The following is a 17873-nucleotide window of genomic DNA, read 5'->3' on the forward strand; positions in this document are numbered from 1 at the left end:
CAAAGTTTTTAAATAGCCTTTTCCCAAAGATTATATAATTTTTTCCTGCTCTAAATAAAGGAATACAGGAAAAACACATATATACATGTCTCTCTCTCTTTTTCATATATTGTACTTATATGCATGTACGTATAACACAGAAACCCTGGTGGCGTAGTGGTTAAGTGCTACGGCTGTTAACCAAGAGGTCAGCAGTTCGAATCTGCCAGGGGCTCCTTGGAAACTCTACGGGGCAGTTCTACTCTGTCCTATAGGGTTGCTATGAGTCGGAATCGACTAGATGGCAGTGGGTTTTTGTTTTTGGTTTATGTATAACACTACATGTCATTTCCCAACTCTCAAAGCCATCAAAAGCAACTTTACTGGAACCAAACATTTTTCATGAATAATCCATTCAGCTATATTTTTTAAAAAGACAACTGTCTTGCATCCAACTTTTATATAGTACAGTAAATCTATGGTTTTCCATTACAAATTGAATTAAAAAAAAAAAATTGTGCTTACATTTCAGTCCTTGACAGCTGTCACTTTCTGCTTTTGCTAAAGTTAATGATTATGAACTACTTCATGTATCCTTAATGTATCTTAAGAGCAGATGACAAAATTCTATTGCATTTTTCAGGATTAAAAGAACATTTCTAAAATCAATTTAAAAACTAATTCTGGAAAGCCTGGACTACAGACTAAGTATTTTCCACTGCATTGTTTTTAATTTGCACAGTATGAATTGACAGCCTTCAAGTAATCTGAGCTTGTGGATATTAAGAAAGCCTGAAATGTCACAGTACACGTGCTCATTGTAGAAAGGACAAGTTTTTGCATTTTAAGGGTGAGGTCAGTAATAGTTTAGAGATGGGTGCTTGATAAGATTAGCCTGACACTACAAATATGCTCAAATCCTTTCCATTCTCTACAAAAAAAAAAAAAAATTTTTTTTTTTTTTAACGGTCAAGTTCTAACTATAATCCCTATGAAAATAGATCATTTTAAGCAGTGACATTTCCTTTTACTGCTACTCAGGACACTGGCTGCACTTCTTTCAAGACAACCAAGTGCAACCAGAATGCTCCTTAGAGGCAAGGATGGCGAGACCGCGTCTTACGTACTTTGGACATGTTGTCAGGAGGCATCAGTCCCTGGAGAAGGACACCATGCTCAGCAAAGTACAGGGTCAGCGGAAAAGGGGAAGACCCTCAGTGAGGTAGACTGACACAGTGGCTGCAACAGTGAGCTCAAGCGTAACAACGATTGTTAAGGATGGCTCAGGACAGGGCAGTGTTTCATTCTCTTGTGCATAGGGTCACTATGAGTTGGAACTGACTCAACGGCACCTAACAACAACAGGGCACTGAGTTAATCAGAGCAAATGTCTAGCTTCAATTCCTGTGCCTGGTAATAACAAATTTCAAGCTCTACTATTCAAGAAACAAGCGGGTTTTCAGCTTCCACCTTCTAGTTCTCTCTCTTCTTTTCTTCTCTACCAATTATCAACTTCTCTAGAATTGTAGATATTTTCTGCTCCCACTTTCTCTTCCATTTTCTTTTTTTTGGTATGGAAAAAATATAAAATTTATTTTTACTGGACAATAATAGAAGAAAAAGGAGCTACAGTTAGAAAGAATTAGGGAGTGTCAAGTAGACTTTTCTTCAAAATAAGAGCTATTCCACCACTACACACCCCTCCACTTCCTCACTTCTTCCAGATACCACATTCCAGGTCTTCTGCATATGTTAGCACTGGTAGCTCAACAGTTAAAAGTTCAGCTGGTACCCCTAAAGTTTGGCAGTTCTAACCCACCCAACTTTGATCTGCTTCTGTAAAGATTATAGCCCAGAAAACTCTATAGGTTAGCTCTACTCTGTTGCATGGGGTCACAACGAGTTGATATCTACTCCATGACACCTACCAACAATAAATCCTTTTTGCCATTAATGCCTTTTGCTCTACAGGGATTCCTGAAGCCCCACCCACCCAGCCTGCATGGTCTACCTCCAACCCTATCTCCTTCTAGGGACATTCCCAGGGGTGGCGTTTTTCAACCCTCCCACAAAACTCACTCCCATACTCTGCAAACTTTGTCATGTATGAAAGCGACTTACATATGGATCTTTCTCTCTTATGAGAACAGACCACTAGGGGAATATTCTCCCTTGAGGAATACTTAGCACATGGGATTTGCTCCACAAAGATTCATTGAACTGACTACTAAGAATATTAAAATGGTCACTTGTACCATTTCTAAAAGTTCACGGTTAATTTTTAAATGGAGCCCCTAACACTCTTCAAATATAGTGAAAACAAGAAGCCTAGACCTGATAAATAATGAAAGTTTTATTTTAAAAACACATACAAAATTAATTACTAAAATAATAAAACACAGCTACATCCTATGTCTATTATATAACTGAAAACAATAAGTTGGAGTCTAACAAATTATGCATGGAGAAGAAAAATACGCCAGAAAGGAAACAGCAAGAATACGTAGTAGTTGACAAAATGAAAGGCATTATGTGCTGGTAAGTGGCACTTGGGACCCCATCTTGGAGGCTGGCTCAGCTATTCTTCCACCTGCTGATAGATGTGACTCTATGGCCCAGTTCCAGGACTGTCTGGCCTCCTGAAGTTCCTCTGGTTTGTAAAAACTATGAGGTCAACCACTCTAGTCCATACTCCTCCTTCTAGGGTTACTCCGAAACTGAAACTGCTTTAAGAAGAGGAGAGAAGGATGGGAAGTTTTCCAAGGCCTTTGTCCTGGGGCACCAGCTTTATCTTAGGATCACATAAAACTTGCCAATAGCTCTACCTTAGGAAAAATGAAGTAAGATTACTAGTATCATGAGGTTGGCCTAGATCTGTGGTTTTAAAACTTTGTTGTACTCCTGATCAACAGAAGAGTTTTTTTTTTTTTTAATTCTTGTCTGGGCCCTGCACCCACACACTGTGATTTACTTGATCTGGGGTGAGGCCCAGGCATCAGTATGCTTTAAAAGCTCCCCAGGTACTTCCAAAGAGCAGCCAGATTGAGAACCACTGGCCTAGATCAATGGTTGTCAACCTTTTTTTTTTTTTTTGCACAGAAACAAACGTGATGACAATATCTGCACATGCAATTCACTCCCTGGACAGACAAAGATCCTTTACAATTCCCTGTGTGCAAGGCAAGGTACCACCTTACACACTCCATTCAAGAAGACATGCCAGAATGCAAGTGGATAAAAAGGTCACTGTAGAATTTATTTATTTTTTTTAATCTGATGACACTGGCATTGAAAACCAAGAGAAAATCTAGAAAGCTCCTTATATGTGGTCTCTGTTTTGTTATTCAAAGCACATAATTAGGACTCTGGTTGCGACTATCATCTCTGCTAAAAGAGGTCATTTTCAACAGCAATAATTCCTTTTATTCCTACCCAATATACCAAATTAATCAGTTAGCAGAAAATATCTAGTATCAACACCCATATCTTTAGGTAAATGCATTGCCCCATAAGGTTGGTTGCTATGAGTCGGAACTGACTCAACGGCACCTACCAGCCAACCAACCAACCAACCAACCAATAGGATTTTCTAGGCTGTAATCTTTATGGGAGCAGATAGCCAGGTCTTTCTCCTTCAGAGGCACTGGGTAGGCTTGGACCGTCAACCTCTTGGTTAGAAGTCAAGTGCTTAACCATGGCACACCACCAGGGCTCCTTACTGGAGCTTTACTCTTCAAGGAATAAACAGTCCAGTCAGTGAGGGTGAAAGAGAAGAACAATGCTGAACTAAATGCTAAAGGCGAAGGCAGAGGGGCAAAAGGATAAAATGATCTCAAAAAATAGAAAGGTACTTATAGTCATGTTATGAATATTTTAACAGACAATCTTCTTTCCTACTAATTAATAAATTATTCCTTTCAAATGTATATTCGGCCTGTAGTTCCAAGAAACTTGTATTGCCAATTTGTCTATTGCTGGTGTGTTACACAAACTGATTCATGTTTACTGGATAAAGCCAGAAAGTTCACATTAACCAGGACCCTGAAGAGTAGAATTTGCTTTAACATCTTTAAGCAAATAGCAGAAGAAAATAGACAGAGAAGCATGCTTCGCATTTTGATATGCTAGAATTTTTAAGCAGAAACTATGTCAACTCATACTTTTAAAATTATGTTAACTTAAACAAAGCCCCTCGTAAAAACAATTTTAACTAATTACCATATTTTATGCAAATTACACAGGCCTATGTTTGTTTGCCAACCTCACCCTCTCCACCCTGAGGTATTTTCAAAATTGCTGCTATGCAAATTTTTTTACAACCACATTTTGAAAAATTGGCATAGCGGCACTCATGAAAATGCCTCTGGGGGCGGGGAGGCACAGTTGGCAAACAAACATAGATGGTGCGCATTATTTACGTATAAATACGGTACATCAAACAGCATCTAACTCCTCCTCATCAAACTCTTCATCAAGATGCTAAGCCACTTCAAGTTTATTTAATTTTGTAAATCATACTTAAAGGAAGTGACTGTGAGGAAGAAATAGCAACCAAAAAAGAAAAAAAAAAAAGGGAGGGAGGGAGGAAGGAAATGGAGGGAAGAAAGAAAGAGAGAAAAGACAAAGGTCCTCACAGAAGAGTAAGTCTTCTTTTCTCTGCTTTTGACTCCTGCGAGGATTTCTAACTCATCCTGTGCCCCGTTCCATTTGAATTCAATTCACTTCAAATAATTGCTGAGCATCTGCTATACGCAGGACTAAATTTAGGGGCAGCGCATCATCTCTGGAATTGATGATAAAACTACAAGCTCCAAAAGCACACAGACTCACATAATGTAACTGCACTCCCTCTCAATCCGCTTGGTTTCCAGAACCATCTTGGGTCACTAACACTTATGGCGAGCTTTACTAGAGTGGACTTAATTCAAAAGGATAGCTTTTGACTGGCTAGAATACAACCTGCACAGTTCAAGATATTTCATTTCTCATTACTGCCCTAGCATGGTTCCACTGTCCTTTCCTCCTCAATACACACACGCACATTCAAGACGATGCCCTGGTCCCTGGGACACATCCAAACCTGGACGCCAAATGATCTAGAATTAAGCGTTTACTCGTAATTGCTTCTGCTACCACACATGCTATATCAATCACGGGGGCTTTAAACTTCATGCATAGTGTCAGTGTGCGTAAATAGGTGATGGTTATGTGCACTTCTGGGAGAATCAATAAAAGTAAGGTTCTGGTGCCAGAGTGGCATTAAAGATGATTGGATAAAGGTAAAAACTGACCTAACTCTCCAACTGGGACCAGGATTAAGAGGAAAATGCCAGAGAAAATGGGCCAAATTCAGCAGCAAAAACCTACTGCCATCTAAGAAACTTCACAGCACTACCTTTCTATGAAGTCATTAAAGATATACTGAGCACCTACTCTAGGTGCTGGAAAACTTGGTGGCGTAGTGGTTAAGAGCTACAACTGCTAACCAAAAGGTTGGCAGTTCGAATGCACCAGGCACTACTTGGAAACTCTATGGGCAGTTCTACTCTGTCTTATAGAATTGACTCGATGGCAGTGAGTTTGGTTTTTTGGTTTACACTAGGTAATAAGAAGCCCTACTGGCACCATGATTAAGTGCTTGGCTGCTAACCAAAAGGTTGGCAGTTCAAACCCAGTCAGCTGCGCTGAGGGAGAAAGACCTGGTGATCTGCTCCCATAAAGACTACAGCCTAGAAAACTCTATGGAGCAATTCTATTCTGTCAAATGGGGTCAATGAGAGTTAAATCCACTGAATAACAGCTAACAACAACAATTCAAGGTGTTAAACCCAAGAACGCAAAGATGAATGAAACACCGTTTTTCCCTGAGGGAGCTAGTCTAGTGGAGGAGACAGATAGGCTAGACTTGAAAATAGATAAATTATAAGACAATGTAGTGAATGCTAGAACAAATTATGGAAAACTCTCTGTGGGAACAGAACAGAGCACTCACTCCTGGACTAGCAGTTAATCTCTTCCACTCAACCCCCGTCTAGAAAGGCTACGAAGTGGTCATTAAACATCCTTGTCCTATTGCTGATGTACCTGACGCCATGAGAATGTCTCTGTGGTTTCTGCACGACTGACACACCAAAGGCCAAAAATAGCTCACATGCACCAACACTTCAAATATTTAAATGACTTTAAAAGCTTTTCTAGTTGAGCTGATAAATTCTCATCAGTACTTTTCATCAATAATTTACCAGCTTTTATTTATTTTCTGTTGTTGTTCTAAATAGCGCTGCCCAGGGAACTTTCTGCAGGGATGAGAATGGTCTCTGTCTGGACCGGCCCATGTGGTAGCCACTAGGCACATGTGCCTCCTGGGCACTTGAAAAGTGGCTACTGTGACTGAGGAACTATTTATCTTAATTATTTTAAATAGCCACATGTAACTGTTGTTAGTTGCCATCGAGTAGATTTGTCTCATAGTAAGCTCACGCAACAGAGTAGAACTGCCCCATTAAGATTTTCTAGGCTGTAATCTTTACAGAAGCAAATTGTTGGGTCTTTTCTCCTGCAAAGCCTCTAGGGAGGTTCAAAGCAACAAACTTTCAGTTAGCAGCTGAAACTGTTGTACCAACCGGGCTCCTTTACATGTGACTGAAAAACCGAACTCATTGCCATTGAGTGGATGACAACTCATAACAAACCTATAGGACAGAGTAGAACTGCCCCATAAGGTTTCCATCACTGTAATCTTTACACTTAACAATTATCTGTCAGTTTGTCCTACTGTGGTGGTTTGCATGTTTCTGTGATGCTGGAATCTATACCACCAGTATTTCAAATACCAGCAGGGTCACCCATGGTAGACAGGTTTCACTCGTACTTCCAGACTAAGACAGACTGGGAAGAAGGACCTGGCAATCTACTTATGAAAAAACTGGCCAGTGAAAACCTTATGGATAGCAGCAGAACACTGTCTGATATAGTGCCAGATATAAGTGATATGAGTGCCTTATAACAGCATCTGATATAGTAATATGAGCCCCACAGGTTGGAAGACACTCAAAATACAAAGGGGAAAGAGCTGACTCCTCAAAGTAGCGTCGACCTTAATGATCTGGATGGAGTCAAGCTTTTGGGACCTTCATTTGCTGATGTGACACAGCTCAAAATGAGAAAAAATATGCAAACATCCATTAATAATCAGAAGGTGGAATGTACAAAGTATGAATCAAGGAAAATTGGAAGTCGTCAAAAATTAAATGGAACACTTGAAGATCGATATCCTAGCCATTAGTGAGCTAAAATGGACTAATACTGACCATTTTGAATAGGGCAACCATATGGTCTATGTCATGGATTGAATTTTGTTCTGTGAAAATGGGTGTACCAATTTGGCTGGGTTGTGATTCCCAATATTGTGTGACTGTCCACCATTTTGCCATCTGATGTTATTTTCCTATGTGTTGTAAATCCTGCCTCTATGATGTTAATGAGGGGGAGTGGGCAGCAGTTGTGTTGATGAGGCAGGACTCAACCTACAGGATTAGACCGTGTCTTGGGCTGGTTTCTTTTGGGATATAAAAGAGAGAAGCGAGCAGCAGAAAGACAGGGGAACCTCATACAACCAAGATACCTGAATTTGGACTTTTAGCCTACTTTACTGCGAGGGAATAAATTTCTCTTTCTTAAAGTCATCCACTTGTAGTATTTCTGTTATACCAGCATTAGATAATGAAGACAGACTTTGGTACCAGACAGTAGGATACTACTCTAACAGATACCTAAAATGTGGAAGTGGTTTTGAAACTGCAAATGGATAGAGGACACAGAAGGAAGTGAGGAGAAATGTTAACACCAGAGATGGTGCAGCAGGTGATAATCGACAGCAAAGAACAGGTAGCCACACAGAATCAGCAGCAGCAGAACCAGAGGATAAACTGAGATGTCTCAACAAATGGATGCAACATTGGAAGCGCTCACTTGTCCATGTCAAGAAATCTGGAAGACAGCTACCTGGCCATCTGACTGGAAGAGATCCATGTTTGTTCCCATTCCAAAGACAGGTGATCCAATGGAACATGGAAATTATCAAACAATATAATTAATACCACATGCAAGTAAAATTATGCTGAAGATAATTAAAAAATAGTTGCAGCAGTACATTGATAGGGAACTGCCAGATATTCAAGCTGGATTCAGAAGAGAACGTGGAACCAGGGACATCACTGCTGATTTTAGATGGACCCTGGCTGAAAGCAGAGGATACCAGAAAGACGTTTACATATGTTTTATTGACTATGCAAAGGCATTTGGCTATATGGATCATAACAAATTACTGATAACATCACGAAGAATGGGAATTCCAGAACACTTAATTGTACTCATGCCGAACCTATACAAAGACCAAGAGAGAGTTGTTTGAACAGAACAAGGAGATACTGGATGGTTTAAAATCAGGAAAGGTGTGCATCGGGGTTGTATCCTTTCACCATACTTATTCAATCCGCTGAGCAATAATCTGAGAAACTGGACTATATGAAGAAAAGAGCATCAGGATTGGAGGAAGACTCATTAACTATTGGTGTTGTCCAGAAGACACAACTTTGCTTGCTGAAAGTAAAGAGGACTTAAAGCATTTATTCATGAAGATCAGAGACCACAGCCTTTAGTATGGATCACACCTCAACATAAAGAAAACAAAAATCCTCAGAACTGGATCAATAAGCAACATGATGATAAGGAGAAGATACTGAAGGATTTCAATATTTGAGGATTTCATTTTATATGGATCCACAATAAACACCCATGGAAGCAGCAGTCAAGAAATAAAATAATGTATTCCATTGGGCAAATCTCCTGCAAAAAGAAAAAAAAAAAAGGCTTTAAAGTGTTAAAAAACAAAGATGTCACCTTGAGGACTAGGGTGTGCTTGACCCAAGCCATGATATTTTCAATGCATGAGAAAATATGCATGGGAAAGCTGCATGAGAAATATGCATGGGAAAGCTGAACAATGAATAAGGAAGACCAAAGAAGAATTGATGCCTTTGAATTATTGTGTTGGTAAATAATATTGAATATACTATGGACTGCTAGAAGAAGGAACAAATCTGTCTTGGAAGAAGTACATCCAGAATGCTCCTTAGAAGCAAAGATGGCGAGACTTCCTCTGAAGTACTTTGGACATGTTATCAGGAAGGATCAATCCCTAGAGAAGGACATCATGCTTGGTAAAGTAGAGGGCCATCAAAAAAGAGGAAGACCCTCAACGAGATGGATTGACACAGTGGACGTAACAGTGGGCTCAAACGCAGCAACGATTATGAGGATGGCGCAGGATGGACAGTGTTTCCTTTTATCGTACATAGGGTTGCTGTGTGTCGGAATTCTCTTGATGGCACCCAACAGTAACAACAGTAACTGTCTTTACAGAATTAGGCTGCCACGTCTTTCTCCTGAGGAAGGACCGGTAGGTTCACACCACGGACCTTTCCAGTAACAGCTGAGTGCTTAACCACTGCACCACCAGCGCTCCTTTACTTGCAACTAGTGGCTACTAAACTGGACAGCACAATTGCAAAATATAAAAGTATCTTAGGTTTGTACAATATGATGAAATCAGTTTTGTCTTAATGCTTACACAGAATGTCACACGTGTCCCTGAAGAATTACAATCATAGATTAAAAACCTGTTTCCTTTGTAACCTGCAGTTGCTACTAGGAATCACCTCCCACAGATACTGAATGTTAAAGCAAAATTGAAACACATATTTCTTGTTTAAATTGGCTATGACTTTTATCACTGGCCTTTCTAAGTGAGGTAGCTTTTTAAAATATTTGAGAGTTAAGACATGTAACATGTTAAAAGATATTTAGAAAAGATTTATTCACAACTAGTTGTAAACTAAGAATGTATCTTAAAAGTAAGATTTAAAGAAGTTTTAAAGATTTAAAGAATCAAATCAACTGGATTGTAGGCTCAGGGATACTAAGATTCTGGAAATTTATGTACTGCTAAATTATTAGTTCCTAGCAGATATTGGGGAGCCCTGGTGGCACAGTGATTAAGAGCTCAGCTACTAACCAAAAAGGTTGGCAGTTTGAATCCACCTTGGGAACTTTATGGGGGCAGTTCTACTCTGTCGTATACGGCCTCTAAGAGTTGGAATTGACTTGACCGCAATGGGTTTTGGTTAGCAGATATTGGGCACTTGGTTCATATGTAATGAATGAGTAAAGTAGTGTGGACAGAACTTTTCTGTACCTGGATCATGGTGGTTGTTACATGACCATATGTATTTATACATAAAAAAGGTAAGTTATGAATCAGTTAATAATGATAAATAGAAAGGCAGTATAGGAGCACATGGAAAAGTCATGAAGAGGATCTGAAAGAAAGCAAATAGGATGAAAACGTAGCTTCACATGTCATGTGAGACAAGCTAGTAAATTCCAAACAGCAACTGATCTCCTAAGAATGAAAGATGAAAAAGGTTCAGGCTCTAGACTGAGAACCGACAGATGGGCCGACCCAGGTTATGATGTTAGGCAAGTCATTTAACTCCTCTTGGCTGCAAACCAGAAAGTCAGCAGTTCAAATCCACCAGCCACTCCTTAAAAGCCCTAGGGAGCAGTTCTATTCTGTCCTATAGGGTCGCTATGAACTAGAATTGACTCAGTGGCAACGGGTTGGGTTTTTGGTTTTCGTACCTCATTTTCCTCATCTATAAAATGTATAAAATCAAAATACTTACCTCAAAGGGTTTGAGGAGGATGCAATGGGAAAATGTGCATAAAATGTTTAGCACTGGATTTGTACCCAGTAAACACTGACGATGGTAGCTGGATACAAAACACAACTGTACCTTCTTAACCAAGCCCTTCCTCTGAGGCTCTCTGTTCCCGATGCAGGGGGTTCCATTTCCAGGCTGCAGTCTGGCCAGTTAGCAGGTCAAGCAAAACTACCAGGTTAGACGTAACTCAAGTTCTTTTGGAGCACAGGCAACGGGGAACCACACGTTGCTCATCCTTCCAGAAAAACCTGAATTTTTGCCAGAAGCAAAATTCCCACACATAAAATTCTAAGCCAGGTCCCAAATCTCCAGTGCAGACAGGAGAGCAGAAACGGATTCACCAGTGCAATGATAATTCTGGCAAACTTCCCTGAAGTGGAAGCAACCATCAGCTGCATAAAAAGGAGAGGGAAGTGAAAGAAACTGCTACTCTATAAATCAAAAGTAATTAATTTTCTGAATGGAGACTAGTTATTTAGTATTTGGGGTGGTGGAAGAATGAATATGTTATATTTGTGGCAATGATTTGGTTTTGGAGGATAAACAGACCAAGCTGAGAGTCACAGCATGTTGTATTACACTGCTTCCATCCCTACGATAAATTAAATCAATTCTTGCAGAGTTGCCTGTAATTTGTAGTTAACGCGGCTCATAAAGCAGTAAGATATGACTAAAAAGTTCAGGACCTGATTCATTACTTACTTTTAAGTAGTATTTATACACTGGAAACCCTGGTGGCGTAGTGGTTAAGTGCTACGGCTGCTAACCAAAGGGTTGGCAGTTCGAGTCCACCAGGCGCTCCTTGGAAACTCTATGGGGCAGTTCTACTCTGTTCTATAGGGTCGCTATGAGTCAGAATCAACTCGGCAGCACTGGATTTTTTTTTTTTTTTTTTTTGGTTTATTTATACATTTGAAGTTACTGTGCTTTGCTGCCCTATAACTCACTCAATTCAAAGATTCTTAATTCACATTAACTCCAAGAAACTATTCTTTAAAAGTTCTTAAAACATCCACCTTTCCTCTGTGACTCATACTTAGGCCTCCTGACGGGAAAGCCACTGCAATTTTCCCCGTAAGACATACCTGTTTAGTGGGTCAAGATTAAATAATAACTAGCATTGTGTAAGTCATTACATTAGTAAAGTTCTCCACCTAGTAGAAAACCTCCCAATTATTTTTGAGAGTGTCCAAATTCACTTAGGGAATGAGCTGGAAGTCATCTTTAATTTCTACCTCCCTAATTCAAAATCTCCTTCAGCTGAATAACATTACATTGTGTGTTATCAATTCATTTTTAAAAGAATATTATCATGTATCAGAAATCAAGTCTATAGTAAAAACTTGTTTAATAATCTAGAAACTACTAAAATGTCAATGTCACTCTAGCCCAGTGATAATCAAAAGTGTAGGCCCGGGGCAGCAGCATCACCATCTCCTGGGAATTTGTTAGACAACATGAAGATTCCCGGGCCTTGCCCCAAACCAAAAAACCAAACCCACCGCTGTTGGGTAGATTCTTACTCATAGCGACCCTATGCGACAGAGCAGAACTGCCTCATGAGGTTTCCAAAGCTGCAAATCTTTAGGGAAGCAGACTGCCACATCTTTCTCCTGAGGAGCAGCTGGTGGTTTTGAACTATCGACCTTTTGGTTAGCAGCCAAGCGCTTTAAACACTGGGCCTCCAGGGCCCTCGCCCCAGACCTACTGAATAAGAAACTCGGGTGGCCCCAGCAATCCGTGTTTTAACAAGCTGTCCAAGTGAATCTTACATACTCTAAAGTTTGAGAACCCTGATCTAACCAGTTCTGCTAAAAACAGTTGAGGCTACAGCACAGTATTGACAGGATTATGCAGACAGGTGAACTCACAGATAAACCCTTTCCGCACTCCCCGCACAGTATGACTTCCCTCTGTGATACCTCACAGGCATTTAAAAGCAAAGGATTTGTTTTTTCAGTTCATATACTCTAATGATAATCTTTCCAAAAGTCTAAATAAACCCCAAGCCAAACGCATTGCTGTCGAATCGATTCAGACTCATAGCGACCCTATAGGACACAGTAGAACTGGTTTCTAAGGCTGTAATCTTTACAGAAGCAGGCTGCAACATCTTTCTCCTGTGGTGCAGCTGGTGAGTTCCTACCACAGACCTTTTGGTTAGCAGCTGAGTGCTTAACCAGTGCACCACAAGGGCACCTTTGGTCTAAACACCTAGTTCAAAATATCAGGACATTTTGGACACAGAGAATGATAAGGCTCTGATCACCAAGACACTCTTAATCGCCAACAGTGAACGTCTTAGTGAACTCTATAACATGTTCCTGGTAATGGTAAGAAAGGCGGCCTAAGATTCAGGTTGCATTGGAGCTGTCACTCTACACAGGCGCAGACAATCCATAGACCTTCACTGAGCACCTGTTACAGGTACCGGAATACTGTCCTGCCTCTGAGGATATGGAGATGACTAACAAACACATTCACAAGTACTACAGTCGGTGTTGACGGAAAAACAACTGAAGTAGAGGCTGAATTTTTTATTCGTAGGTAACATATCTCAATTTTTCAAAACGTGTTACCCAGAGATCAAAATATTTGTCCCAGTTCAGATTGCCAATGCCTCCAGGTTAGCCTGTCGGCAACAATATAAGTCCAACTTTGTTAAAATGGTGGGAGATACAAAATTAGTCATCTTCCACTCTCAAACAAAACACATTTTGAGTTCCAATACAGGCTTACATTTGACTTCATCCCCTAAACTTGTGGTACTCTTAAGAAACTCAGTTCTTTACACTTCACTTTGACATCATCAAGGAGTTTAAGAAAACATCCAGTACACTGAAATCTATACAACCAAACACAACAGGCTACAAATAATGCTTTGCCGAGAAAAGCCTTTGTAAAATGCGGTATATCTATGCGATGGAACATCATTCAGCCATAAAAATGAATCGAGCGCTAATATACGTTACAACATTGAAACCTTAAAAACATTACGCTAAGGGAATGGAGCCAGGCATAAAATGTCACATATTGTATGATTCCATTTCTATAAAATGTCCAGGATAGGTCAATCTATAGACAGAAGGTAGACTGGTGGTTGCCAGGGGCCAGGGGAAACGGAATGACCGCTCATGACTATGGGCTTTCTTCCTGGAGTGGTTCAAATGTTCTGCCTTTAGATAATGGTGGTGGCTGTACGACTTGGGAATATGCTAAAAAATCAGTGAATTGAACTTTAACAGGATGAGTTGTACAGTATTTGAATCATATCACAATTAAAAAAATAATTTGGCAATATACTAAGGGTATGTGGCTTTGATGACATACAGTGCAATACTTTACAATTTATTTCCCTACTTACTGAGGCTTACTTTAAATAATAATTTAAGAACCGTGAGGACCTGGCTTTCTTATGAAAACAGATCCATAATAAAAACATATATTCAACAGGTGTGCACCTGATGACGCCAGCACTTCTTAAAAATGTCTTTTTCTCTGCAGAATCAACAATACCTTTCAGAGTCAACCAGAGCCTGAGAGTCCCTTGCAAGTCCTAAATGTCAGCTGTGTGTATCACATCACCCTGAGAATTTTCATAAAGCTTTGGGAATTTAAATCACGTCCGTGTAGCAGGTGAGCTATGGGCAATTACCACCATGTTTGCAATGCAATTTCCATTAGTTAGAACATGAACACCATTTCTGTTAGTAAAGGTTACTCCGCCAAGAGCCGCACCATCTATCGGATAAAAATGTAGGTTGATATCCACTTGATTAAAAACAATCTAAAACTAAAAAAAGAGAGAGAGAGATCCTCTAACTGAAAAGAGCTAAATATGTATACTCGTCAACTTTAAGTGCAACATTTTCTAAGTTTCAAGGAAGCCAAAAGGAATGCCTCCAAATCCTATTATATTCTATTTTGACTGAAAATCTTCACGAAGGGAAAAAAGACATTTCTTTAATGAAAATGCAAAAATTCAAGCTTACGACTCTTCGAGAAAACGACTGGGGAAAAAATGGGATCTGCCTCCCAGGTAAAGATTCTAACCGGCTATTTCGGAATGCCATCTCAGTATTGAACGTGTAACCTGGGAAGAGGTGACTGAAAGACGAATTCAGGAATAAATATACCAACCTGCAGCTCTCCTCTGGTTTTGGCAGCAGAGCAAGACGCTGATAGAGATTTTGATTGAAACTTTCTTTTTTTTTTAAGTAACTGCCTAGCCTTGAATGTAACTAAATTAAAACTATCGAAAAACACTGGAAAGTCCGGTTGGTGCTTGTGCCGGTTACTACCTTTCAGGTGTGTGTGACATTAATTCACACCAGACCCGTGTATTTTTCACTTAAGCCCGTAATGCGGTATAGTATATAGCTCCGCATCATGTTTGTATTTCTGGTTATTTATTCTTTATCTCCTTAAAAAAAAATCTAAAAGGCTCTGCACACTTTGCAACCGAAGAAAGAGACGAGCGGCGGGAGCGGCACCATTACCACCCCACCTCTCTCTTCTGGCGACCCAGGAACGTACCCCGCCGGCAGACGGCAGGTGGCAGAGGTGCGAAGTGGGGAGAGGGCGCCTATCTCCCACGCTGCTGACATCCACCGCGCCGCCCGTGGCCGACACGGCGGGATCGAAGTCGACGGTCCCTTTTTCCTGCTTAGATGGCGGCAGCGGCAAGTAGGTAATACGCTGAAATCCCCCCAACCCCGTCCCACCAACCCCGGCAATGATTCCCCACCGAGGTCTTCTCACTCACCCAGGCGGCACACACAGAGGAGCTGGATGCAAGCGAGGAAGCACTTTAGGATTTGCATTTCCAGACGGTCCCGGGGCCCCTCAGCGCGCGGCACCTCGGCTTCTCGGGGTGGAGAGGGAGGAGGCGCGAAGGGGATGTTCTTTCTTATCCTCCAGGGTATAGATGGGTGTGAGGCGTGTGCGTGTGGTGTGTGAGAGAGCAAGCAAGCCACCAGTGGAGAGCTAGGCGCGCGGCGGTTGGGAGCGGGGAGCCGCTAGCCGAGGCGCATGCCGGCCGGCGGGCTGGCGGGCGGGCGTCGGTCTCCGTCCGTGGCTGCGGCCCTCGCTGTCTGAGCGCTCCGAGCGCAGAGGCGCCTGCTGCCGGGGACGCGCGGGCCGGGCTGTGCGCGCACGGCGCACAGCGGGGGCGGGGGCGCAGGGCGCGCGCGGGGAGCATGAGGGAGCGCGCAGGGAGCGGAGGGGCGCGGCTGGCGCACCCGGGCGGGCTCCTAGGGAGCGATTTTCATATGGACACCCCCTCTCCTCGCCCCCTGCCAGTGGCTTAGCTGCTCTCCAGGGTTTAGAATCTTCTCGGAGAAAACGTCTCTTCATTAAGACTCCATCCCTTTGGAAGGGAAGAGGAGGCCAAACCCCCATTGTCCCGCACAGCCAGAGGCTGACCCCTGGAAATGTTTTTCAGCTTATTGTTGTCCTCCTTGCAGATGCTAAAAGGGTTCAATCAGAAAGTAGTGAGGGCATCAGGATAAGCTGGTTCCCCTTCTCTTTCTTTCCATTTCTCCAAGGACCAAAGTAGTGCCAGACTCGATTACCTCTGGGGCAATTGACTCTAAATAATCTCCGGCCTGATTGTGACCGGTCTGACCCTGCCCCTCCCCCAGACCCCGTTCAAAGGTCCGGCTGTACCCAGCTGCTCCGGTAACTTCGAGCACTGCATTGGTCTTCCCCGACGGAACTACCCAAGTGTCTCACACAGTCTGAAAGAGAAGATTTTTTAATTGCTTGATTGAAGTGTTTACAAAAGGAATATAATGCCTGTCTGTTGCTGCTGGCTCACAGCCGGAAATGTCAGGCTACATGTATGTGCTTGTTTCTATGGGGCTAGACCGTGAGCTCCGTGACGGCAGAATTTGACTTATTTAGTATTATAGCCCCAGCTCCTAGCACAGCGGCAAAAAATCCGTAAATGTTCTGTAAATGCTTGTTGAATTAATTTGAAGTCTAAATGAAACACTGATAAAATGGTATCCCCTGAGGCTGACCACACCCACCCCTGAAAGTTAGTGCACTTTTCATACATTTGCACCTCCATTATATCCTTCAGCAATGAGCATTTTTTTCTATTTACATGAGACCCAATTTGGAAAATTTTAGGAGTCCACTCTAATACAGAAAGTCAAGTTCTGGAATTATCCCTTGTATTCTTAGCATCAGATTGTTGTACAGTGTGTCCTCCTGTGTCGTGTTCTTGCCTCCAAAATAGTATTTTAGCTTTAAAAATGTAACAAAAACTCATAGCATACAAAAGTGGGTCCTGAATACATTCCAAATGTTACTAGAGGTTCTCAGGAATATCCACAGCCTCTGAATACTTGGCAAAACTAATGCTTTGGTTTGCTATTGCTTTAGGAATTGATTATCATTGTGTAATAACAGAAATCAAACTAAACTCTTTCTTCAAGAAACATAAAAGTATTAAGAACTTAACCCTCGATCTTATTTTTCCCATAAATGACATAGAAATGCTGCAGCTTTTACAAAAATTATAGTGGGATTGATGCTCGCTCATATGAGTTTCCCCTTTGGAAGAAAATTTTTGAACCATTTCTGCCAGCGTAGCAAGAGGTGTGTCTATAAGCTGGAAATGTACGGGGAGTTCAGAGAAAGTACTTATTTAATACGGACTGGAGCAGGCAGGGAAAGGTTTCCTTGAGATGTGTAGTTAAGGGGGAAGGACTAGCAGGGGAAAACTGACGTCAAGAGGGTGGGGACAAGACTGAAAGAAGCAGACATTTTGTTATTAAAACAACATAAATTAAAACTGAGTAGCTGGAGTAAAGTCAGACTATGGGGAACATGGATTTCCTAGCAGAGGAGTCGATACTTGAAATACTAAGCATCACCCATTGTGTCGAGTCAATTTTATTCCGACTCATACCCACCATATAGGACAGAGTAGAACTGCCCCATAGGGTTTCCAAGGTTGTAATCTTTACAGAAACAGACTGCCACATCGTTCTCCCACAGAGCAGCTGGTGGGTTTGAAGCACTGATCTTTCGGTTAGCAGCCTAGTGGTTAACCATTTGGAAGCTAAATTTGCTCAGGGGAATGTATTGTGGTCCAAACCA

At 41.5% G+C, this 17873-nt stretch overlaps 1 protein-coding gene across 6 annotated transcripts in view; it reads right to left on the reverse strand.

Moving 5' to 3' along the window:
• The window catches only part of PTPRZ1 (protein tyrosine phosphatase receptor type Z1), a 212489-nt gene extending 196640 nt beyond the window's left edge, over positions 1-15849 (reverse strand). For all 6 annotated transcript variants that reach the window (XM_049893859.1, XM_049893861.1, XM_049893863.1 and 3 more), the window contains exon 1: positions 15529-15849. In XM_049893859.1, the coding sequence (XP_049749816.1) occupies positions 15529-15586 (58 nt within the window). In that variant the 5' untranslated portion in view covers positions 15587-15849. The remainder of the gene's footprint in view (positions 1-15528) is intronic.
• Between the last annotated feature and the right edge of the window lie 2024 nt (positions 15850-17873).

Source organism: Elephas maximus, chromosome 8, assembly GCF_024166365.1.
Source record: "Elephas maximus indicus isolate mEleMax1 chromosome 8, mEleMax1 primary haplotype, whole genome shotgun sequence".
Classification (NCBI taxonomy): Eukaryota; Metazoa; Chordata; class Mammalia; order Proboscidea; family Elephantidae; genus Elephas; species Elephas maximus.